The sequence below is a fragment of the Hyperoodon ampullatus genome, assembly GCF_949752795.1.
Source record: "Hyperoodon ampullatus genome assembly, chromosome: 13".
Classification (NCBI taxonomy): Eukaryota; Metazoa; Chordata; class Mammalia; order Artiodactyla; family Ziphiidae; genus Hyperoodon; species Hyperoodon ampullatus.
Window position 1 is genome coordinate 25,317,285 of NC_136926.1, and position 24,410 is coordinate 25,341,694.

The window sequence follows — 24,410 nt, forward strand, 5'->3', positions numbered from 1 at the left end:
TTTCTATTTTTTGTTCATTTTTCTGTTAGGATTGGTTCTTACATTGCTGTGGATGGTGAAACTATGGATAAACAAATCCTGTGGGCCAGTTTAGAGTGGAGCTCAGTATTCTCAAAAATCTCCTCTCTATAGTCTTCATTTTTGCCCAGTTCTTTGCATCTTGGATCCATTCACTGCCCAGCATCATCTGTGGCTCAAGGTCCTGAATTTTCAGTGACTCTGTTTCTGCTGTTTTTTTTTTTTTTTTCTTTTTGCGGTACGCGGGCCTCTCACTGCTGTGGCCTCTCCTGTTGCGGAGCACAGGCTCCGGACGCGCAGGCTCAGCGGCCATGGCTCACGGGCCCAGCTGCTCCACGGCATGTGGGATCTTCCCAGACCGGGACACGAACCCGTATCCCCTGCATCGGCAGGCGGACTCCCAACCACTGCGCCACCAGGGAAGCCCTCTGCTGTTTTGACTGATGTTACGGTTGTTCCACATTTGATACTGAGTGTGAGTTTTACCCAAATTGAATACTCCCTTCCTAGGATTACCACTCCGGGAAATCCCATTCTTCTTAGTCAGCAATACCTTAAGGTCTTGTAAATATATAATCCTTTTACTGATACATGCCAACTGTTATCATGAAATAGCACAGAGTTACTCATCTTTATAAGTATTTTGAAATTCCCTTTAACTCAATCCTACTGCCATTGTTACAATGGGGTCACTGTTATGTCACAGTATCTCTGATGTCCGGTGTGTCATGCAGGTAGAAAGTGTGACATCCAGAACAGGAAACAGACCTAATTCAGGTTGGAGCTCTTTCACTTATCTATCAATCCATCTATCACCCATCAATCCACTCATCCATCCACTATTCATCCATCCATCCATCCGTCCATCCATCCATCCACCCACCCATCTTGTGATTGCTCTTATTTCAAAGAGGATCAAAAAATAACTCCACACCCATGTCCATAGCAGCATTTGTAACAATGGCTGAAAGGTGAAAGCAACTCGAATGTCCATTAGTGAATGAATGGATAAAAAAATGTGGTCTATTTACATAATGGAATGATTCAGCCTTTAAAAGGAAGGATATTCTTTTTTAAACATCTTTATTGGAGTATAATTGCTTTACAGTGGTGTGTTAGTTTTTGCTTCTGCTTTATAACAAAGTGAATCAGCTATACATATACATATATCCCCATATCTCCTCCCTCTTGCGTCTCCCTCGCATTCTCACTATCCCAGCCCTCTAAGTGGTCACAAAGCACCGAGCTGATCTCCCTGTGCTATGCAGCTGCTTCCCACTGGCTATCTATTTTACATCTGGTTGTGTATATAAGTCCATGCCACTCTCTCACTTTGTCCCAGCTTGCCCTTCCCCCTCCCTGTGTCCTCAAGTCCATTCTCTATGTCTGTGTCTTTATTCCTCTCCTGCCCCTAGGTTCTTCCTAACCTTTTTTTTTTTTAGATTCCATATATATGTGTTAGCATATGGTATTTGTTTTTCTCTTTCTGACTTACTTCACTCTCTATGACACTCTATGTCCATCCACCTCACTACAAATAACTCAATTTCATTTTTTTTTATGGCTGAGTAATATTCCACTGTATATATGTGCCACATCTTCTTTATCCATTCATCTGTCAATGGACACTTAGGTTGCTTCCATGTCCTGGCTATTGTAAATAGAGCTGCAATGAACATTGTGGTACATGATTTGTCTCATCTTTGATGATGGTCTGTTTCCCCTACTGGGCTGGAAGCCCTGTGAGGAAGGTAAGAGCCCTGTGAGTCTTGTTCACAGCTGTATCCCTAGAGTCATCGCACATGACCTGGCACATAGAAGCTGCTCTTTTGTTGTAAGAGTGAATGAATGAATGAATGCCTTTTATGGTCTCTCCCTGGCTGCCACCCATCCCTTTCCTTCTCTGGCCACCTATGTTCTGCTGTCCTAGAAAGATCAAAGAACAGCTTGGTCCCTCCTTTGAGGTCCTTTAGCCCTTCCAAGACTTCCTCCCACTCACACTTTGGATTTGCTCATTTCCACAGACTTCACTTTTAGAACCAGGCATGGGCTGGCAGCCTGCAGCTGGTGGTTAAAGGCTGGACTTTTCCTGTGGGTGGGCTCACTTCCAGACCAGATTGGAAGTTCCCTGAGGGCAGGGACTCTGCTTGGCACAGAGTCAGGTGAAAAAGCTTTGCTGAATGTGGGAACCAATGGACACAGATGGAAGGCAAGCTGCTCCAAGCTGTGGCTGACTGCTGAGCTCTAAGTCATGGGAGGCATCCACAGTGAAGAGCCCCTGCTTCCAAGATCCCCAAATGGGGAATTTCTTCTTCCTGTGGGCAGGTGTTATGATGGGCCCTTATACAGTTTACAGTCCTGGGGGATGGATGGGGGAAGTGGGGACAAACAAGCACTGAAGAGGCAGGTGGGCAGTGGCCCTCAGAGGCAGCAAGGTGCAAAGGAATGGGCTGCTTGACTTTAAGCAGCGGATGGATGTCTGATGGTGGGCAGGGAGGGCCTGAGGCAGAATAGCGTCCTGGCGGGTTTGGATGATCCTTCCCCTTCCCTCATCTCATCATCTAGCAAGGGTCCCCTCTCCAAAGTGGCTGCTCTGGGGCCTCCAGCACCAGCCCCTGAGAGCATCCAAACCCTCCTCTGAACTAGGCCTGCCTTGGTCTGGGCTGCATGGTCACCTCTGTCACTGGCTCACTGTGTGACCTTTGGTGAGTTGTGCCTCTTCTCACGGTCATCTCTGTTCTGAGCCTTGACTTCCAAATTAGACATGTGTTTCCAGATGGGTAGGCTGAGCCCCCAGAAAGGGCTAGGGTTTGATGAGTTCCTTGGAAGGAATTCTGTAGTATCTTTCCTCCCTCCCACCTGCCTTGGAAGGGCCCCAAATAACATTACTGGGTGAGGCACAGGGCAAGGAAATAGCTCCCAGTGGGATCCTTTTTCCCAGTCTCAGTTCCTTCTTCCTTACAGCTGGGGTAACAGTGCCCCTGGGCGCTGCAGGCTGTAGAGGGAGAGGCAGAAAGGTGGATGGGTGAGTGGTCAAGATACTGCCATCATGCTGAATTTTTTTCCATCAACATCCAGCAACTTCTGGTTCTCCCCAGAATGTTCTCCATGGAGGCCAAGAACTTGGCTGATTCCTGGAAAGTCCCGCACTCATTTTACACATGGAGAAGCCAGGTCCACAGAGAACACAAGACTGGTCCAACGGCAGGTGGCAGGTGATCTGAAGCTTCTAGACGCCCAGCACCAGGAAGCCTGGCTCCTCAATGGAGCCGCTGGAGCCCTGGCCTGGGTGTGGCCACACAGCAGGCCAGACGAGGCTGCCCAGTGCCCAGTGCCGGTGCGGGAGCACAGTGGGCCTTTGTGCTAGGAGGGCACCACCCCCTGGCCGGCCCCACCCCGCTCGAGGGAGAGTGCTTATCTACCCGCCCACCTCCCCGCCAAAGCTCTGCCAGCTCCTCCTTGTTCTGCGCTCAGAGCTGCTCCCCGACGGCGCAGCGCTGGGGCTCCTGCAAGACAGCACTGCTGCCAGACTTCACGGGTCCCCTCCCCGGGGCTGATCATTAACCCGGAGACCATATAAGGAGCGAGTGGCCTGGGCTGGAGGGACGCATTGCGGCCGCCGTCATGGACAGTAGCACCTGGAGCCCCGCGACCACTGCCACCGCCGAGCCCCTCAAGTCCTACGAGCGCATCCGCAATGCGGCCGACATCTCTGTCATCGTCGTCTACTTCGTGGTGGTGATGGCTGTCGGGCTGTGGGTATGTAGGGGTCCTGAAACGCGGGCTGAGGGGGCAAGGGCCAAGGGGAGGGAGGAGGGGGCACACGGAGGAGCCACCGCCTTGGTGAACTGCAAGGAGGAGAAGGTGGGCTGAAGGGTGTGTGGAGCCGAGTGGAAATGACTTGGAAATGTTTGAGAGGAGTTCAGGGGGCTCCGTGTGAGGTGAGGGGCCAAGCAAGGGTGAGCAGAAGTGGGGGTGCTGGCCAGTGCCCGAGGAGGCTCCCCCACGCCGGCTCTGTGAGCAGAGAAGGAGAGTGAGAGATTGGAGAGGCTGGGGGCTGGGGGTGTGAGGGCAGGAGAGGACCAGCTGGTAGCTGCAGGAAGGATCCCAGGGCTTGGGAAATGAGCCCCATGGAGGTGACTACTGTCCTGCCTCTTAGTCATCCAGTTTCAGAGGGGAAAGAAGCAGGGTAGATCCGGAAGGACACCAGCCTCTGCCAGCTGCAGGTGCTGTGGGGCAGCCCAAGGCAGAGGGGCTGCCCTGCGTCCCCCACCTGGGAGAGGTCTTGTGCCCTGGGATCTAGGGGCTGGAGTGAGTGAGAGCTGAAAAGCTGGGCCCAGGAAGAGGAGGAGGAGGAGGAAGACTGGAGGGTGGCCTGGTGCTGGGGAGAGGGAAATGCGTGTGGCTCCATTTTGGGACTATGGGGACACACCAAAACAGAGAAACTTGTTCTTAGCAGTCTTGAACTTGGAAATTTCACTTGTGACAGATGCTGGCACACCTAGCAACTGGAAGAGAGGTATTTTAAGTGTGAACATATTCCAGTCACTCTCAAAGGCTTTCATGGGGGACCACAGGCCAGGAGGCTTGGGTGCTAGCAGGTGGTTGAAGTCCTTTGACTTAGAGGAGAGGAGGGTGAGCATTAACCCCTTCATGGCCAAGAGGTTTTTTTTTAGAGATAAAAGGAAGTGTTGATTTTTAAACAGAAAAAGATAATTGTAGAAACCAGATGTGACTGAAAGCCTAAAGTTTCAGAGGGAATCTGTGTGGCTGATTCTTGCTCAGTACTCTCAGCTTCCCAGACATGGTGGAAAGTCCAGCCAGGAGCCAGGGTTCTCAGGTTTAGCACTGGCTTTGACACGTTCCAGCCTAGCGATGTTGGTAACCCCACTCAGTCTCAGTTTATTGAAATGTGCAATGGATACAATCTTACCTGTTCTATGACACCCCACGTGGTTGTGATTATCTGCAGAGATGTATCTGAAAGCTCCTTATGGACTCTAGGAGTCTTTTTTAGTACTATTATCTTTTGCTCTCCAGGATATGAGCCAGGCCCTGAATGATTTTTGTCCTTTTAAGTAAAATGGACAAAAGTTGTCAGTTGGGTAGGACATCTTCAAAAAAAGCCACAAGGAGGGCAGGAATGCCAATCCCCACTTTACAGAATGAAAAACTGAAGCCCCAGGTGGTTGTGATTTGCCTGAGGTTGCAATACATGGAACTCGGGTCTCTTGACTCTCGTTTTTCCATGGCACCACGTGTTTTGCCACCTCGCCTGCCTTCCTCCCCTGACCCTAGCTTGTAAGTGCTGCAGGCAAGATGGGAATCCATCATCTGCTGGATGTGCTGTACTGCCTGTTTCCCAGACAATTGCTGATAATCTCTGTTCCCCTAACCAATCTCATTTTAGCCCTACCAGTCCTCATGATTATGGTGTTTGCACCGAATTAGTATCACTTGTCTTGTTAAATGCTACTTAATGAGCCTGCTGGTGTTTGTCTACATTTAGTCTTCCCTCATTAGTCAGTGCCTCTAAACCCTGATCATATAACGTGCTGGATTTCTTCCAGTTTACATTCCTCTTTTTCTATTGGAGTGTCAAGAGTGGCTTGGTTCAGGGACAGGCATCCTGACTCCTGCATGATCCCTGGGCTGCAGAGACAGAGTGATCCAGGCCCTCTGTCACCATCCCCACCTCCCTAAGACACTGTCCTTTCTGGGAATACCCTCTCCATGGTCCTTATCACAACTTGCACTGCTGTGACAGTGTCCCGGTGGTGCTGAGTTTCTTCTTTCTTCATGTATTTTCATAAAGTGAGGGCCTAAGTTTATTGCATTCAACCCTCTTCATCCTATTCTCAAGTCTCTTGTTTAAACCACCTGACAAAATCATCTTGACAAATTGTTAGCACTTCACTTGAATACTTCCAGCAGAAACTTATCCCAGTGGTGCTATTTCCATCTCTGGACAGTTCTGATGGTGAGGAAATTCTTCCTGGTACTGAGCTCAGATCTGATGTCCTGGAGCTGCTCCCAAACATCACATTGTACACCTTAAATATATACAATTTTTATTTGTCAAATATACACCAATAAAGCTGGAAAATTTTTGTAATTTGATAACACAAAGTAAAAAAGTTGTAAGGGCTGTGAATGAGGTATAGATGGAGTTTGCTAGATGTCCACAGGAGAGAGAGATCATTTTTTGGGGGGGTTGGCGGGGAGGCTGTAGGGGAGGAGGTGTGGGGCAGTGTCTGGTAAGGTTTCATGGGGAAGGTAGTGTTTGAGGGGCCTTGAAGGATGAGTATGCAGGAGATGAGGGTATGAACATTCCAGAGAGGAAAAGCCTCTGTATAGATACACCTCTCCTCACCTTTTATCCATCCCCGATATCTTTGCTGAATTGTCCAGCTTCCTACCTAGTCTTTACACTAACATTCTTTCTCTAAACTCTTCATTTCTGAGACCAACTTGGAAGTGTTATGTCTGGGCCCCATACCCTCTTTTCCTGTCCCTCCAACCATGCCTGGAGGGTATCAACCTGCTTCGACTTCAGAATGACCTTCAGAATGGTCTTTCCCTGACCAACTGCCAGAGCCTGATTTCTTGGAACTTATTTTTGTTTCAGCCCTAGCTACCTCCCCTGCTCCTTGGGGCTGTTGGTCCCCTTGCTATTCCCAGAAAAACCACTACAGAGGCCCTAAGACTATGACCTATGGAAGGCTCCCTGCCAGGAGTCCAGAAAGATCTGAGCCATGCTCTCCCTGGCACTGCCTAGCGCACAGGGGGATCAACAAATCTGTGTTAATTGTCTGTCAAATATAGGTTCCTGCCTCCGTCTTCTGAGCTCCAAGGAAGTAAAGAATGTGGAAGTGTTTCAGAAAGTGAAGTGGGTTGAAGAAAGTGCACGTATATGGGGGATGGGTGTGATCCTCTTGGCTGGCAAGGTTACTCGTTCTAGTTTTCTATTAAATTTTTGACACTTCCTCCCCAGGCCATGTTCTCCACTAATCGTGGGACTGTTGGAAGCTTCTTCCTGGCAGGACGAAGTATGGTGTGGTGGCCGGTAAGTTTTCTCTGAAATACTATTTGCTGAACTACAATATTCCCCATAGGAGGCTATTTTCTTGTTGGCTTTGGGTGATGGTTATTCTTTATTCTTGCCTTAGATCCCTGATAATGGGTCACCTGCTCTCCAGGTCTCTGGGCACCCTTAATCTCTTGCGGTAAGGGAATAGCCTTTAAATAAATAACACTTGGGGCTTCCCTGGTGGCACAGTGGTTGAGAGTCCGCCTGCCAATGCAGGGGACACGGGTTCGTGCCCCGGTCTGGGAAGATCCCACATGCCGCGGAGCGACTAGGCCCGTGAGCCATGGCCGCTGAGCCTGCGCGTCCGGAGCCTGTGCTCCTCAACGGAAGAGGCCACAACAGTGAGAGGCCTGCATACCACAAAAAAAAAAAAAAAAAAAAAGTAAATAAATAACGCTTGGAATTTTTTCAAGGGATAAACAGAGGAAAGACTTCACAAGGAGGACAGTGTGGAGAAGCAAAAAGAGCACACAGTCCGAGGTGATCTTGGGCAAGTCTGAGATTCCACTTCTCTTTCTATAAAATGGGAGTTGGTAATATTTGCCTTCCAGGAGTATGATGAGAAGCAGAGACTGCTTGTGGGGTGGAAACTCAATAAATAGTAGCTCTTTTGCTACCTTTTTGCTACTTTAAGACCCACAGAGGAGAGACTTTATCTCTCCTACCTCAGGAGTCTAACACAGTGCCTGATACACAGGAGGCCCTCAATAAACATTTGTAGAGTGGCTGGAGAAGGAGCCCCCTACTGTCCCCAGTTACAGTTTTCCTCATCTCTTGGTGGATTTTGTATTTTGTATAAATGTGAGGTGTTTTCCCTGACACTTGCACATAGGCAGAAGTATCCCAATCAAAGGACGTGTGCATGGATGGAAGAGAAACTGGAAAGGCCCTTCCATCCTAACAGCACAGGGCTCTGCTGGGTTATCAGTCAGCCCAATGATTATTTCAATCCAGAGTTCTCATCGAAACTACTGGTTGACCAGATTGGCCAAATAGTGAAATTCTTTGGGCGTAAGATACAAGCAGAACTGACTGGTGAAAGGGGCAGGGGTAATGAAGTGTACATACAATGAGAAGGGAGTGACAGCTATGGAGGAAGAGAAGCAAGAAAGTGGACACTGTCACTGTCGTATACACAGAACAGAGGGAAGGTAGGAGGAAATCATGCCACTTCCTGCACTTGGCCTTTGATCAGCTATTTGGGGATGGATTTTAATATTTGGCATCTTCACAGTTGTTAATGTTATCCCTGAAGCCATTTCTGCTTTACCCTTGGCCAAGAATACTGGGCAGATCCTGACTTCTGTGGTGGGTCCCTCATGGTGGTCTCTCCTGACACATTTTATCTTCTCATGCTTTGGACTTTGGTGCTTTCCTAAAAGCTGGTGTTGGATAGGCAGCTCTGATCACAAAGTTCAAGGCAAGGTTGGAGTAGTTCCTCTAGAACTGCACTGTCAGATATGGTAGCCATTAATCACATTGGCTTTTTAAATTGAAATTAAAATAAGATAAAAAATTTATTTCCTCAGTCACACTAGCCATATTTCAAGTGCTTAATAGCTACATGTAGATGGTAGCCACCATATTGGACACTGCAGATCTAGAACATTTCCATCATTTTAGAAAGTTCTATTGGACAGTGCTGCTGTACAGATTTCACAGCCAAGGCTGGCATGAAATCTCAGTGGACTTGAGATTTTCTGAATTAGAAAACTGAATAGGACCTTGAAGTTTACTTTAGTTGTTTGGAAACCAGTGTACCCCCACTCCATCTAATGATTCAGTGCCCCCAAGAGTAAGCCTGCCATCCAGGCTGTTCATCCAGCCTTGGTTTGCATCCTGACCTCTTTTCTCTTCCTTCGTCCCTCTTTAACAGGAAACTCATATCTCTTCATGTAAACTTTCTAGGGCTGATTTATTGGGGTTAAGGCCTTAGCTTCCAATCTCTGGGTCTTGGAGAAGCCAACAAGAAGGCAGAGGCATGGGGCAGAACCACCCGTAGGAGATATACATTTTGGGCTAGGCCTGGGAACACATCACATCTTAACCAGTGATGATGTCTTTCTTCCTGATGGCACCTGGGTTTGGATCTGGGCTGAGAGTTGGGTGATTAGAGGATTAGCTCCACCCAAAACAGGTAAGATTCAATGGTTCATGTGGGGTTTCCAGTGGGTGTTGTTTTCCTTACTCATGTCTCGGATTATTCTAACCAACAGAGAAACATGGCATCATTCCACTTTTGTGCAGAAGTCCCTGCTTCCTTGATGAGGCTGAAACTTGACTTTTCTTCCTCCAACAACAGTTTCCATATAAGGCTTCACGAGATTACGTTAATGGTTCATAAACCTGCCCATGTATCTGAGTCACCTGGATGTGCTTTCTAAAAATACAGATTCCTGGGCCTCACTCCAGACCTACTAGATTAAAAAACCTTGGAAGAGGGCCCCAAGAATCTGCATTAAAAAAAAGCATTCCCAGGTGCTTTTGATGATCAGGAAGGCTTGATAATCACTGGTTTGGGTAGACTCTTACCTATCTGGTCAGATTTACCAAGAATATCCACATCTATTAGGGATCCTGGCAAGGGGGATTCTTGAATGGGGATACAATGACCTCTAAGTCCCTCCCAACTCTGAAAATGCTCTAATTCTAGAAAATTCTAGAGTAGAATGAGTATGGGCTTTGAAGTCAACTCATCTGACCTGCCTCATTTACTAGTTGTATGACCTTGGGGAAGTCACTGAACTTCCCTGAGCTTCAGTTTCTCCTCTATAAAATAGGAGAATAATATGTACTTTGGAGGGTTCTTGTCAGGATTAAATGAGATTATGCATGTGCAGCACTCAGCACTGTGCTTGGCAGGTGCTCAGTAAATGGGAACATTAACAAATGGAAGGAAGATTAAGAGTGTCAGGGCATCTTACCCCTAAGATGCCCTGACACTCTGAAACTTCCTTCCATTTGTTAATGTTCACAGACCTACGAGAGAATAGACTTGAGGATATGGGGAGGGGGAAGGGTAAGCTGTGACAAAGTGCGAGAGTGGCATGGATATATATACACTACCAAACGTAAAATAGATAGCTAGTGGGAAGCAGCCGCATAGCACAGGGAGATCAGCTCGGTGGTTTGTGACCACCTAGAGGGGTGGGATAGGGAGGGTGGGAGGGAGGGAGACACAAGAGGGAAGAGATATGGGAACATATGTATATGTATAACTGATTCACTTGGTTATAAAGCAGAAACTAACACACCATTGCAAAGCAATTATACTCCAATAAAGATGTAAAAAAAACAAAAACAAAAAAAAGAGTGTCAGGGCAACACCCCAGCTGGCACTTGTCTGGTGCCCAGTAAATGGAAGCTAGCATTTATGTGAAGATATTGCTACCACATCACTTAAATTTAACTTTCACATTGACTGTGTGAGTATATGAACACGATTTATATGTAATTTATTTATACTACTGTAAGTCATCAATTCCAGCTACACATTGACCACATTTTTACAGTTCTGAGATTGACTGTGTCTGACAGTCAGTGGCATGCCATACTTTAAGTGGCAATGTTTTTTCTTTCTTCATGCTCCGTGGTATGTCTTACAATAGTTGGTGTTTTTGATTCAGTACAGTATGGTTATATTCTAAGGTAGTAGTTTTTATCTTTTATTTATTTATTTTACATCTTTATTGGAGTATAATTGCTTTACAATGTTGTGTTAGTTTCTGCTGTATAACAAAGTGAATCAGCTATATGTATACATATCCCCATATCCCCTCCCTCTTGCGTCTCCCTCCCACCCTCCCTATCCCACCCCTCTAGGTGGTCACAAAGCACTGAGCTGATCTCCCTGTGCTATGCAGCTGCTTCCCACTAGCCATCTATTTTACATTTTGTAGTGTATATATGTCAGTGCTACTTTCTCACTTCGTCCCAGCTTACCCTTCCCCCTCCCCGGTAGCAGTCTTTAAAAATATTTTCACTACAACTCTTAGGCACTGTAGAAATGCCTCAGGGGCTGCCCTCACTCTCCTTCCCAGCAACCCATCTTTTATTTATTTTATATGAGGGGAATCTGCTAAGATTTTGTTTGAGGGCAAGGTTCTGCTGACTTACAAAATTTAAAAACTGCCAATTTAGAAGAAAAATAAGCATGATGATTTCCATTCTAAAATTTGAAATGATCTAAAAACTATTGTAGTACACACTTGAAAGAACAACAAGGCATGCAAGAAAATACAAATCAAACTACTTTCTCTCCAAAATTGAAAAATAGTTTAAACTGCATCAAAACTATATTTCAGAAAGAATATATTTCTTTCTTTTTTTTTAAAATGGATATGGCTGCCTTCTGCAGTCCCCAAATTGGAACGTGTGGTTTGACCAGTTCAATTGCACTTCTGGGTGCAAAGGAGAAGCACACGCGTGGGAAATATGGGGCACCCCCCCAAGGTTTTAGGGACATTTGAGGGACCCACACCCTGGTGGGGAGGAGAGGCTTGGGGACCTCTCTTGGGTGGATGCGTGCCTCTCTCAGCTGTCCTCGTCCTCGCTCAGGCCATTGTGCTGATGTTGGCCAGGCTGGAGGGGATCCTTCTGGGTAGGCATTCAGAGAAAAATACCTGAATAGGTAGTGCAGATAATTGGGGCCTGCCAAGACATTCTGTATTTTCTTTCTTTCTTTTTTTTTTTTGGCCGCGGGGCATGTGGGGTCGTAGTTCCCTGACCAGGGATAGAGCCCGTGCCCCCTGCAGTGGAAGCGCAGAGTCTTAACAACTGGACTGCCAGGGAATTCACAAAACTATGCTTCTAAATTTCCCTTTGGATTAAAATACAAAGTCAGTTTAAGCCTGTCATCGGTCTATAAGTTTATAACCAGAATATCTGTCCTCAAATGTGCTGGCCCAAGGAGGACATCACGGGGGCCACAGGCTCTTGGAACTGACATTTCTCTCAGCCTCCAAGGGGACACTTTGCCTCCTTCATCTGCCTTTAGCCCTGTTGCTTTTTGCTGTAGGATGCATGAGCAACCAGAGAAACTTCGGAAAGATAGTCCCAGGGGATTTTTAGGAGGAAAGGACTTGTATTGACCTTGGATTGTTACACCTGAGGCCCTGAGGGCTTGGATAGTCACCCATGAGAAAAGCACGTGGAAATCAGAGCTCATAATATCTGAAAGAAGATTGGATAAGGGAGACGCCAGTTGGGGGGCATTCCTGGGGGCTTCAGTGACTTTGAATGCGGCAGTTGTGACCTGTTACAGGTAGAGATCCAGGCACTCTGGAAAAAGACCCCATTCCTAAAAAGTTAATGAGACCAAGAGGGAGAAATAGTTTGTGCTTGGCCTACGGATAGAAGTGAGGGACCATTGGGAGGAGGAGCAAGGACTCCAGGGCTGGGTAAAGGAAGGTCAGCTCACAAAGAGGGCCAGGCAGGGAGGGCCCCAGAAACCTGAATCACATTGACGCAAGCCAAGCCAGCTGAGAAACACGAAACCTTGTGAGTAAAATGAAACCTTATGTAATTGTGGGCTGGCACTATGGTTTGGTGCCTTTGATGAACAACTGCCTGGGTGCTGTGCTGTAATGATTCTTTGAGGATGTGGGAGACGTGAAAGCAGGAAAGTGAGCTTTGATGGGGAAATTCTCCATGCCTTGGCTAGTGGCAGCAGAAATTACTTAGAGAGATAGAGCCCCAGGTACACAGCCCCATGGAGAACTTTTGTTTTGGAGGAGTGTTTGGTCACACCAGCCAGGACCACTGGCAGAGCCAGGTCCATGGGAGCAGCAAGTACAACAGGGCTCAGCCAACCCTTCAACAACCCCCAAGTCATTTTCAGACACTTCAGAAGTAAGTATTCTAAAGGGAGTGGGGACCTCACAAGGAGCCAGAGGACTTGCTTTGTCCTAGATTTGTGACGTCAGGCAAATCATCAGCCTCTCTGAGTCTCAGAGAGTCTCCTTAGTGTGGGAAACAGTAAGACTGAGATCTCAAAGCCTCTTCCAGGACTAAAATGCTGAGATTTCACACCACAGAGGAAGGAACAAGCATGGGGGAAATGGGTGTGTACATGCGAGCCAGTCCATCGCCAGTGGAAATGTGATGGCTGTGTGTCTCTCAATAGCCACAGTTTCTTTCCTTCCTTTACTATTAAAGAATCATCAGAGAGGAGTATATCACAGTGGTTTAGGTCATGGGTTGACAAACTTTCTTTGCAGAGGCCCACAAAGTAAATATCTCTGTCACAACTACTAAACTCTGCTGCTGTAGCATGAAAGCAGCCATGGACAATACATAGATGGATGGGCATGGCAGTGTTCCAGTAAAACTCTATTTATAAAAACAGGAGGATGGCCAGATTTGGCCCGTAGGCTCTAGTTTGTTGACCTCTTGTTCAGATCTGGGCCAGGCTGCTTGGGTTCAAATGCAGCCTCTGCCCCTTACTAACTGTGTGACCCTGTTTGAGTTACTAAACATCTGTGTGCCTTACATTTGTTTTCTTATAACAGAGATAACAGTACTTACTTGAGGTTGTTTTGAGGATGCACACTCAGTCTCAGAACAGAACCTGGCACACAAACTCTCAGGTTTAGCTCTTGTTCTTTTATCAATCATCTATCTGATTGAATCCTCAGTGATCCAGTAAGAATGACGATTAACCCCATGGGTTGCCCAAGTTCACACAAGATAACAGTAGAGCTAGGGTTCTCCCTGTTCTTCTGGTTACTCAGGTCTCTTTTTCCTTATCCTTTGAGATGGAAATTTGTGAGATCTATAGGTACAGTCTACAGGTTTCTCTGAAAACCAAGACATTATTTCATTTAGGTTTGACCAGAGACCCTGATGGAAATTTTCTCTGAGGAAAGAGGACAGCTTCTCATACTTCTTAGACTCTTTTGAGTAAAATGTATCTGATTAAGTCTCTAAAACCTAATGATCAGATCAAAGTTCAGCCACTTAGGATGCTACTGGAGTGGCCACCGGGAGGCCTGGAAGAGCCTGGCAGGCCTAAGACCTAGGTGAGAACTCATGAATGAGAGAGGAAGAGCAGGAACAAGGCGAATGGACATAGGAGAGGCAGAGAGCTCACCAAGGGAGCAAGGTTCAGGAAGATGTGAGATGGGAGACAGACAAGTAAGTACTTGACCTTCATAAGCCTGGGTGGAAGTGACTGCCAATTCCAGGTGGCCCTGTCTTCCTGCTCTGATTGCACGTAGCTGTGTGTGCTTTCATTTGTCCCAGGGTTGAGCCTGTGTTTTTCTTAATCTTTTTTTTTTTTTTAATCTCTTCCATCACCTAGGCCAGGGCCTTGCATCTAGTATGTGCTGAATTAAAGGAATGAGAGGGAGAAGAGGGATATGTCCCCAGACCCTCATACTGGATCCCTTTGTTGATGTCACCTGAGCCCTCAGCCTGCATTCTGCTCTCTGGTGCAGTGACTACACTGTGTAGGTGGTAGAAAGAATTCAGGAGGTTAGGAGGGTGCTGAGTCCAAGTGAAAGGCTGCTTCCAGCAGTGCTCCACGTTTCTGTTCCTATGTACACAGAACATTTTTTCCTTTAGTTTTTTTTTTTTTTTCTTGGCTCATGGTAGTAAAACTGGAAAACCAAGCCTGGCCCTAATCAGGGTCCCTGATGTCAGCCCAGATTGGACTCCTTGGTAAAGTCTGGTGTGGCCATGCTTCATCACTATCTCAAACATTTTGTTTCTCTCAGTTTAAGTCAAGATTTTGTAAAACTTGTCAGTTCCCATATATTTGTGTCTCCTTTGTGGTGAGAGTTTTTTGCTTAGCATGCCAGTGACTGCCTTACTCTCGAAGGACCAGTTCTTTCTCTTCCTCCTCCTCTTTCTTCTCTTCCTTCTCCTCCTCTTCCTCCCCTCTGCTTTCCTCCTCCTCTTGCTCTCTCCCCCGCATCCTTCCCTCTCTCTCTCTCTTTGGTGGACCCATTTCCCTCCAATTCTTCAAGGCTTGGTCTCCTCTGAGGAGTTTCTCTGATTCATGCACAGGCACTCACCATCCCATGTATCCTTTGTGTTCTGAGGCCTCAGTTGACTGGTGTGTAGCCAAGTTCCTGTCATCTAGTTTGTACCTAAGCTCCTGGCTTCTCCTTTCCCTCTGGCTGTCTTCCCAGCATTCTCTAACACATTAGCACTTCTGCCAACAGAGAAAGGGAAAAGTAAGTTATAATCAATATCTCTAGTTGGTTGAGGTCAGAAGAGTGCTGAAACTATCAGCCATGATGAAGTCTTTGGATTGTTCATGTTAGAAATGTGTCTGGACTTTCCCTGTCTACCAGTGGCATGGAACATTTTGAGTTGGCTGCAGCTATGTATTTGTTTTGGATAAACTGTATGCAAGGGAGGTGATTTGGAGTTGGGGTTAAGAGCATAGGCTCTGGAGCCAGGCTGCCTTGGTCTTAACCCCAGTTCCATCCATTCCTATCTCTGTGACCTTGGCTGAATTACTTACCCTCTCCTGACTCAGTTTCCTCAACTTCAAAATAGAGGTCATAGCACCTACCTCACAGGGTTGTTTTGAGGATTAAAGTAGTTAATACATGTAAATCTCTTAGAATAGTATACAGTTAGTACTACCCAAGTTGGACATTCTTATCATCATCATCATCATTGTCCTTATTATTGTATCTCATCTCCAGATCCTCCTTCTTTTTATTTATTTATTTATTTAGCTGCACCAGGTCTTAGTTGTGGCACACGGGATCTTCACTGCTGCAGGTGGGATCTTTAGTTGCAGCACGCGAACTCTTAGTTGCGGCATGTGGGATCTAGTTCCCTGACGAGGGATCTAACCCAGGCCTCCTGCACTGGAGGCGTGGAGCCTTAGCCACTGGACCACCAGGGAAGTCCCCAGATGCTCCTTCTTAAAGTGTGAATTCAATCATTTATCCATATATGCATTGCTATTATTTCATTCTACATTTACATATTGATTACCTTCTATGTGCCACATTCTGTGTTAGGTGCTGGCATATATTTGTGTGTGTGTGTGTGTGTGTGTGACACACATTCTTACAAAATGTATCTGAAATTACAAATAGTGGTGAGGGTTAAGAAGGAAATGTGTTTGAGTCTTTATGTACATAAGAGGATCAGGGAAGGCCTTTCTGAGGATTGGGCATTTAGGTTGAGCTCTGAAAGATGAGAAGGAGGCAGCCATGTGAAGACTGGGGGAAGAGCGATCCAAGCAGAAGGAACAGAATTGTCAAAGGCCTGAGGTGAGGAGGAGCTTGGGATACTTGGGAACTGAAAGAGGGCCAGCATGGGGAGAGACCATGCATATTGATCAGGCCCTTCAGGTGAGCGACCCTGAGTTGTTGATGATCCCAAGGATGAGCCCGTCTGAGCTGGTGAGAGGGTTGGTCTCCAGCCTCCTTGACCTATAAATGCCAACAGAAGACCTCACCCCCCTTTTGTGCCAACAGCCTGTGGGAAGATGCCAGCTTTGGCAGTGGTTTCCTGATTTCACGCCCCTTTGGTTGTTGGGGCAAAGAGAGAGTTCATGAAGGTAATAAGTGAAAGGCCACCATTGTCCCTTTTGAGCTGACATAGGGTAAACAAAGATTATGATGACTCTGGAGAGCGCCTTTGTCTAAATATTTACGAGTCTCCGAAATTAAATAGCCTGAATATGTGAGCCCCACCTTCTCTTCTGTCCCAGTCCAGGAAATGTCATCCCTATGAGATGGCAAGGGTCAAAGATTAAACCTTTTCAAACTTCCCCTGTGAAAAGATTCCTTACTAAGGGAACCAAGATGTTAATTAATTAACTAATCAATTTATTTATTTTTAGTTTGGAAAATAGAGTCACTTTTTATTAATACATGTTATTTTTTGTTAACATATAATAAGTCTATTATTGTTACTTTAAATGATTTCATAAATACATATTCTTTCAATTTCTCATTTTATATCTCCAGTATAAATATAGATAGATATAATCCTCATAAACTCTTTGGAGTCTTTAAAATTTTTTAACTTAATTTTATTTTTTTAAATTTTATTCTATTTTATTTTTTTATACAGCATGTTCTTATTAGTTATCCATTTTATACATACTGGTGTATATATGTCAATCCCAATCTCCCAATTCATCCCACCACCACCACCTGCCCCAAGATGTTAATTTAGATTAAAGACCAGTTCCCCAGAGGATGAGGGAAGTATCGAAATATAAGTGTGATGCAGACACACACATGCTGTTCCTGAATTTACAATGAGTCAATGAGGTGGGCTGGGGGGGTCTGACCGCATTGTGCCCCTTCAGGGAAGTTCAGAAGGGAATGTCCGGGGAGGAAGGGGGAAAGACAGTGTGGTGCTCTGGCCTTTTCTTCTGTCCTTTGGACAGAAGTCACATTGGGCTGTGGGACCTTGGGCAAATCACGTCACTGCTCTGGTCCTCAGACTTCTTACCTGTAAAATGAAGATGAGAACAATATGCACTTCACAGACTGTTGTGAGCATGATCAGATAAGGTGAATGAAGCGCCTGGCCCAACACTTGGCCTCCAAGGAGGCACTGTAAGTTAGTCATCCTCTCTCCCTTCCTTATTCTCCTAGGACGGAGCTCTCGAAGTGTGGTATCCACAGCAGCAGCAGCAAAAAAAAAACAAAAACAAAAACAAAACTTGGGTTCTTGTTAGCAATGCAACATTTCCAACCCCAACCTCGACCAGTGTATCAGAAACTTGAGGGGATGGGGCTCAGCTATCTGTGGTTTAGCAAATCTTCCAGGTGATTCTGACTAAGGTTGCCAGATTTAGCAAATAAAAATACCGGCTGGCCAGTTAACTCTGAATTTCAGACAGTGAATGCTTTTTTAGTATAAGTATGTATCACGCAATATTGGCACATACTTTTACTAAAAAATGTATTCTTTTATCTGAAATTCAGATTTAAGTGAACATCCTGTATTTTGAGTCTAGATTGTGGTACATGCCAAAGTTTGAGAACCACTGTCTCAGGATATCTCGAGGGAGCCATCCAGCACAGCCCAGAGTAGTGGAGAGGAGGCCCTGAGATATCCTGGTAGCATTCCTTAAAGGAAAGACAGAAGCTGAGAACAGGAAGCCATCTCCAGAGCTCTGGACATTCTGGGTGTTATATGATCCATTAACAAAGAAAGTGGTTCCCTGAAATTAGCTGAGTGCATTTTCCATTTGAGCTATGAAGATCTTGCTCCCTCCAAGAGAAAATGACCACTCTGTCTAAGGAAATTCAGGGAACTCCATCAAAACACGGGCTATGTAAAAGCATCATTAATATTTCTTCTGAATAGTATGGCTTTGTAGGGTAAAACTTTCCTAAAGATTTCTCACATGTCACTTCATTTAAGCCAGAGAACACCCTTGTGAAATAGGCAAAGAAGGATTCTTATCCTCAGTTTATAGTGGAGAAAACTGAGGCTCAGGGTAGTAACGTGACTTGCTCAAGGTCACATAATTTTTCCTGGCAGAGCCAAGAATTTTTTTCTTTGGCTGCACCGCATGGCTTGTGGGATCTTAGTTCCCCTACCAGGGATTGAACCTGGGCCCTCGGCAGTGAGAGCACAGAGTCCTAACCACTGGACCAAGACTAGAACCAGGTGGGAAGCCTCTCAGTGTGCTTAATAGGAGAGGAAGAAGGTGGAGTGGGGGGCAGGCACACCATTTAACTAGGCTTTCAAGGCATATACAGGGCACTCTTTTTTCAATCCAGTGGCTACCTCTGATGGTAAAGCTAGGAACACACACAGAGCCATGGTCTGTTGCTTTAGGCAATTCTTGACTCTTCATCTAGTGGTCCTGAGCATTCACATACTATCTTACTTTGCTAAGGGTGCGGAAGTAAAGAAAAAATGAATGTGTGAACTTGAATTACTTTCTTCCTCTGGGCTTTAGTTTTGTTTTCACTTGAAAGAATAGGGTTGACCTTAATTATTTCCAAGGTAATCCCTGCTCTAACATCAGATGACTGAGTGTTGGCAAGTAATAGGCTTTCCCATATATTTCCTATTTTCTATTTTATGTCATATAAAACATAATTTTCAATTAGCATTCAATGATATTTTCATGTCTTTTTCTACAACCCCAGAAACAAATACATAACTTCCCTGCATGCTTTGTTCTAAGACTTCAGGCTCTACAAGTTAATCTGAGACCACCCTGGAATTGTTGCCCTTTATTGTTAAAGGTTTTAAAGAATTGTGTTCTGATTATAAAATTATACAAACTCATTGTGGGAAATTTAGAAAAATACAAAAACACACTTAGTGTTTTCTTTTCCAGAGATAATCACTGTTGAATTTGGATATCTCTGTCTCTATATCTACCTATCAATCTTTAAAAATTTGGGGATCATATGGTATATAACTTTGTATGTTCATTTTTATTTGACATTTTTGTCACAATCATCTCCTCATAACAAATTCTTCAAAGCTATAATTTTAAAGGCAGTGTAATATTTCATCCTAAGTATGTACCTTAATTTATCCAGTGGTTTTCCTATTGTTGGTCATTGATGTTGTTTCCAACTTTCCTGTATTGTAAATAAGGTGGCATTGAACATACTAAGAAAATCCCTAGGTATAAATCTTTCTCTGCATCTCTGATAATTTCTTAAGATAGAATACTAAAAGTAGGATCATATGGTGGAAGGAGATGATCTTTGGATTTGTGTCAACAAACTGCTTTCCAGAATTACATTTCTATCAAAACTATATGGGAGAGACTATTTACTTGCCAATACCAAATATTATCATTAAAAATTTTTTGCCTATTTGATGGACTAACCCTCAAGGTTGGATCCCCCTTGAGGTCTTGGTCTCACTAACACTGAGCTTACAGGTCACCCTTTTGACATCTCAGAGCAGTTTAGAGTCTCTAGTCAGCCCCACTGTCTTTAACGGGCCCCGTGTGGACCTGGCAGGACAGGTTTATTGCCTCTTCCTCAGGAGAGAGATCCGTCCTTGGCATGTCCCCATTAAGAGTCCCAACTCTATGCAGCCAGTGGGAACAAATGCAACTCAAAGGCATTTGGTCACCATGGTTCCTATTGTTTCCCTAAGAGGAGACTCCAAGGATTTGCTGTCACTCACCCACCCACTCACTCACTCACTCAGCAGACATTTACTGAGTGCTTGCCATGTGCAAGAAAGGTCCTATGCTAAATGGAAGCAGAAATGCTCTTCAAGAGCTAGAGGATATTTGGGGGACAACACTTGTACGGAAGCAGTTACCAAAATAGGGCCTGACAGGCACCAGGAGAGTGCAACAGATGACAAGTGGGGTAAGAGGTCAGAGGAGGAAGAGATTGGCTCTGGAAAGTGTCAGCAGAGAGATGGGACTGGGCTTCCCTTTGGTCACTGGGACAGTGTTTTTGCAGGTAGAGCTTGATGGAGAGGGAGTTCCAAGCAGAAGGAAATGGTGTAAACAAAAGCAGGAGGCAGGAAAGCCCAGGGCACATCCAGGAGTCTGGGTCTGTGTGATTTAGCTAGAGCGTACAGGACTTGGAAGAGTGTGAAGGGGCTGCTGGGATTGGAGAAGGAGGATGAGGCTAGATTGCAGAGACCCTTGAGAGCCTGTAATTCCTCTTCCCATTTTCATGCCATGGCAGGGCAGAGGAGCCCTCCAGTCGGCAATATTTGTTGACTCTGGTGGTTGAGGTCACCCTCTGGGAACTCTTATAACCCCCTCTCTCTCTTTTTTTTTTTGCGGTACGCGGGCCTCTCACTGTTGTGGCCTCTCCCGTTGCGGCCTTTCCCGTTGCGGAGCACAGGCTCCGGACGCGCAGGCTCAGCGGCCATGGCTCACGGGCCCAGCCGCTCCGCGGCATGTGGGATCTTCCCGGACCAGGGGCACGAACCTGTGTCCCCTACATCGGCAGGCGGACTCTCAACCACTGCGCCACCAGGGAAGCGCCGCCCCCCCCCGCCCCCCCCCCCCCCACCTTGAGAAGACAAATTGTGGAAGGATTTCCCACAAAGCCTTTGAGTGGCTACTGTAGACTTCCATATGAAATGTCTCAGTAACTTTGCTATGGCATGAGGATACTCTGGAAGTCTTTATTCAACTGAGCCTGCCGGGTCTGGGGTTCACCGGTGAGACTGGTCAAAGCTTGTTTCAGTCCATGTGCTATATGTTGGCACGTAGAGAAGTGACAGTGTCTCCCACTGGGTGGCCCAAATGCCATGGTAAACTCCAGAAGTTCAGTAGGGGATTTTGGAGAGAGAGCCTCTTTCACCCCAAACTTTTTGTTCTCCTCATCTTAGCATCCCAAGTTTGTAGTTAGTCACTGGCTTCTGCTCCCAAAGAGAGGTCAAAACAAGTTTAAGGAGGAACAGTGACTTTCAGTGCAGTCTAGGGCAGGTTTCTCAAACTTCACTGTGTGTAAGAACTACCCTTACTTCTCTGATTCAGTAGGTGTGCGGTGGGGACTGAGCACTCATAGCTCTCCTAAGCTCCCGGGTGAAGCCAATGCTTCTGGCCCACAGAGCACTCTGTGAGTAGTATGGTTTAGGGAGCCCATTTCTAGGGCTGAGTTAAGCACTGAAGGAGCGATCACTAGATGGACTGATGTCTGCCTTTGGTTTGAGAGGTAGATGCAGTCCCTGCTAGCTTCCAACTCCAGACATCAATAGTTGGTATGGAGAAATGGTCAGATGTTTTCCTTGTGGTTTAAGTGGTTGTCCCTTTAGAGAAGGCTCATGGGAAAACATCAGATTTGTGCCAAACCCTGGAGGGATTGAAGTGAAAAAAATTTAAGTGATAGAGCCACTGTATTGTCAAGGCAAACCACATTTTCAGGAATTTAAATTGCAATGAGAGGAAATCTATTCTTGTTAAATGGGCCAGATAATTTAGCGGCAGATTCTCTGACAGTGATGGGAATTAGAGGGACTGGCTTCGTCCTTAGCACTGCCAAGGACCCATGGCTGAGAGGCAGGTTTAAAAGTATTTGAAGCCACATGATGTTAAAAACAGATGGTAAGTCAAGAAGGGCAGCCTGCTTAGCTCTGGACAACCCATGTCTGGACTGGTCTAGAGGCCCAGGGTCTGAGACCTGTTTGGGGGCACAGGTGGGGCTGAGGGCAACAGAGAGAGCAACAAGGGCTGCCAGTGGGGAGCAGACACATGAGAAGAGGAAGCTTAGCCTGGAGAAGATTTGAGGGTGGGTACAACCCCTGTCCTCAGATATTGGAAAGACTAGCTTGTGGAAGAGAGATTTGACTTGTTCTGTTGCACTGTAGAGGGCACAAGTAGGACTAAATGGGGAGATTTAAGCTCAAGGTAAAGAAGGACTTTGCAACCATTAGAGTTGTTCCACTATGGATTCAGCTGCCTCGTGAGGTGGGGCATTCTCTGTCACTAGAGGCACGCATCCAAAAGCTGACCTTCACTTGGTGCGGGGGGAGTGGGGGGAGGGAGTGTTTCCGAGGGGATTCAAGCTGTGACATCCATGGGCCCATCCAGTTCTGGAAGATTCTGTGATTCTCTAGTTTCTCCCTAGGTTTTTCCCTCTTGCCAACCTTCTAGGATAGGAAATTTAGGCAGTAAATTATGATTGTGAATTCCCTAAAGTCAAAGGAAAACATAGTCTTTTTCTCTTTGTAATGTGACATTACATTATTTCCCCAATTACCATGCTACGAACCTGTTGGGTTTGGTCAGAACCAGCACATTTTGCACTGTGACAGCAAACCATCTAAGTACTTGGAATGGCTTCTTGAGCCCCATCAGAGCATGAGAAAGGCCTGTAAAGAAGTTAGTCAGAAGCAAGGTCAAGCTGGGAAAATTTCAGAGGAAGTCTGAAATCCTGAACTGAGAAGGAATGTGGGAGGAAATTACAGAGAAGGACAAGATGCTGCACAGGTCACTCCCTAGATGGGGCATGATTCCCAAGTGGGCATGAACATGGGTGAGGTGTGGACAGAGAGGGCTTTTGGGAAGTCAGAGTGATGAAAGCATTGTTAACAAGCTCCAGCGAGAGGAAGGGTGGTGTGAAAACCTGTCAGAGGAGTGTAGGTGATAAAGCAATGATGTATGTATTAGCCTGCTTGGGCTGCCATGGCAAAACACAACAGACTGAGTGGCTTGCACAACAGAAATTTGTTTGATCACAGTTCCAGAGGTTAGAAATCCAAGACCAAGGTGCTGTCAGGGTTGATTCTGGTGAGACCTCTCTTCCTGGTTTGTGGACGGCTGCCTTCTCTCTGTGCACATTCAGTGAGAGAGAGAGACAGAGAGAGAGAGAACTGGTGTCCCTTCCTCTTCTTATAAGGACCAGTCGTATTAGATTAGGCCTTACCCTTATGACCTAATTTAATCTTAATTTCCTCCCTAAAGACCCAATCTCCAAATATAGTCACATTGAGGGTTAGGACTTCAACATATGAATTTTGGAGGAACACAGTTCAGTCCATAACAGTGTCCATTGTAGCTCTTGTGAACTGTCTTTGAGGGTGAAGTGACTGTCCTCTTGGAGGAAAGAAAGGACACTGAAGGCCCGCTGAGTGTGTCATTACTGATTCATAATCTCCTTTGACTCCACAACCCTGTCATGGAGAAGATTGAGGCTTGCAGATGTTATGATCACCCAGATTGGAAGAGGGCAAGAGAGCATTCAAACTTTAATTTTTAAGCTCATGCTGCCTTCTCACTGGAGGGAACTTTAGCGTGAAATCTTGCTGAATTCCTGGGACTGCATCTTTAAACCCGGAACTGCCAGGAAAGACTGCTTGGCAGGCTCATTTGGGGGCCCGGAAGGGTCTCTGAATAGGGAAGTGACTTGATCAGAGTTGTGCTTTGGAGAGGCCATGTGGGTGGGGGGAGACTGGAGAGCACCTCGAAGCCTGTTAAGAAGCAATGACAGCCTGTACAAAGGCGATGTAAAAAGTGCTAGCTGCCTATGCCATTGTGAAGGCAGTCAGGGTTTTGTAAATGACTGAGTGCAGATCATGGGGCGAAGTGGGGGAGGTCAGATGAGGCCAAGGTGAGCGACTGGAGAACAGTAGTGACCATGACAGAAATGAACTGAACCTGGACTAATACCCCCAAATCTCTCCTGGCCCCCATTCCATCCGATAGTGAAGGGCTGCCTCAGGAAAGCCTACAACTGCTTAAAGCCCACTCTCCCCCTTGGGGCGATCTTGGAGAGAAATTCTTGAACTTAAGGTTAATCTAATGCAGTTAATCATTACTGGTAATTATGCTCTTAATAGTATAACATTAGACTTAATAATTTATCAAGTGAGAGATGATAAATGAAAAAAAAGGATAATGTGTAATGACAGGCAGGCTACATGCAGA

At 45.9% G+C, this 24,410-nt stretch overlaps 1 protein-coding gene across 1 annotated transcript in view; it reads left to right on the forward strand.

Moving 5' to 3' along the window:
- Positions 1-3,642: 3,642 nt before the first annotated feature.
- Positions 3,643-24,410, forward strand: part of SLC5A1 (solute carrier family 5 member 1) — a gene marked incomplete at both ends in the record, with an annotated part of 54,901 nt that continues 34,133 nt past the window's right edge. Inside the window, 2 exons of the mRNA XM_079717129.1 lie at positions 3,643-3,777; positions 7,013-7,084. Of these exons, the coding sequence (XP_079573255.1) occupies positions 3,643-3,777; positions 7,013-7,084 (207 nt within the window). The remainder of the gene's footprint in view (positions 3,778-7,012; positions 7,085-24,410) is intronic.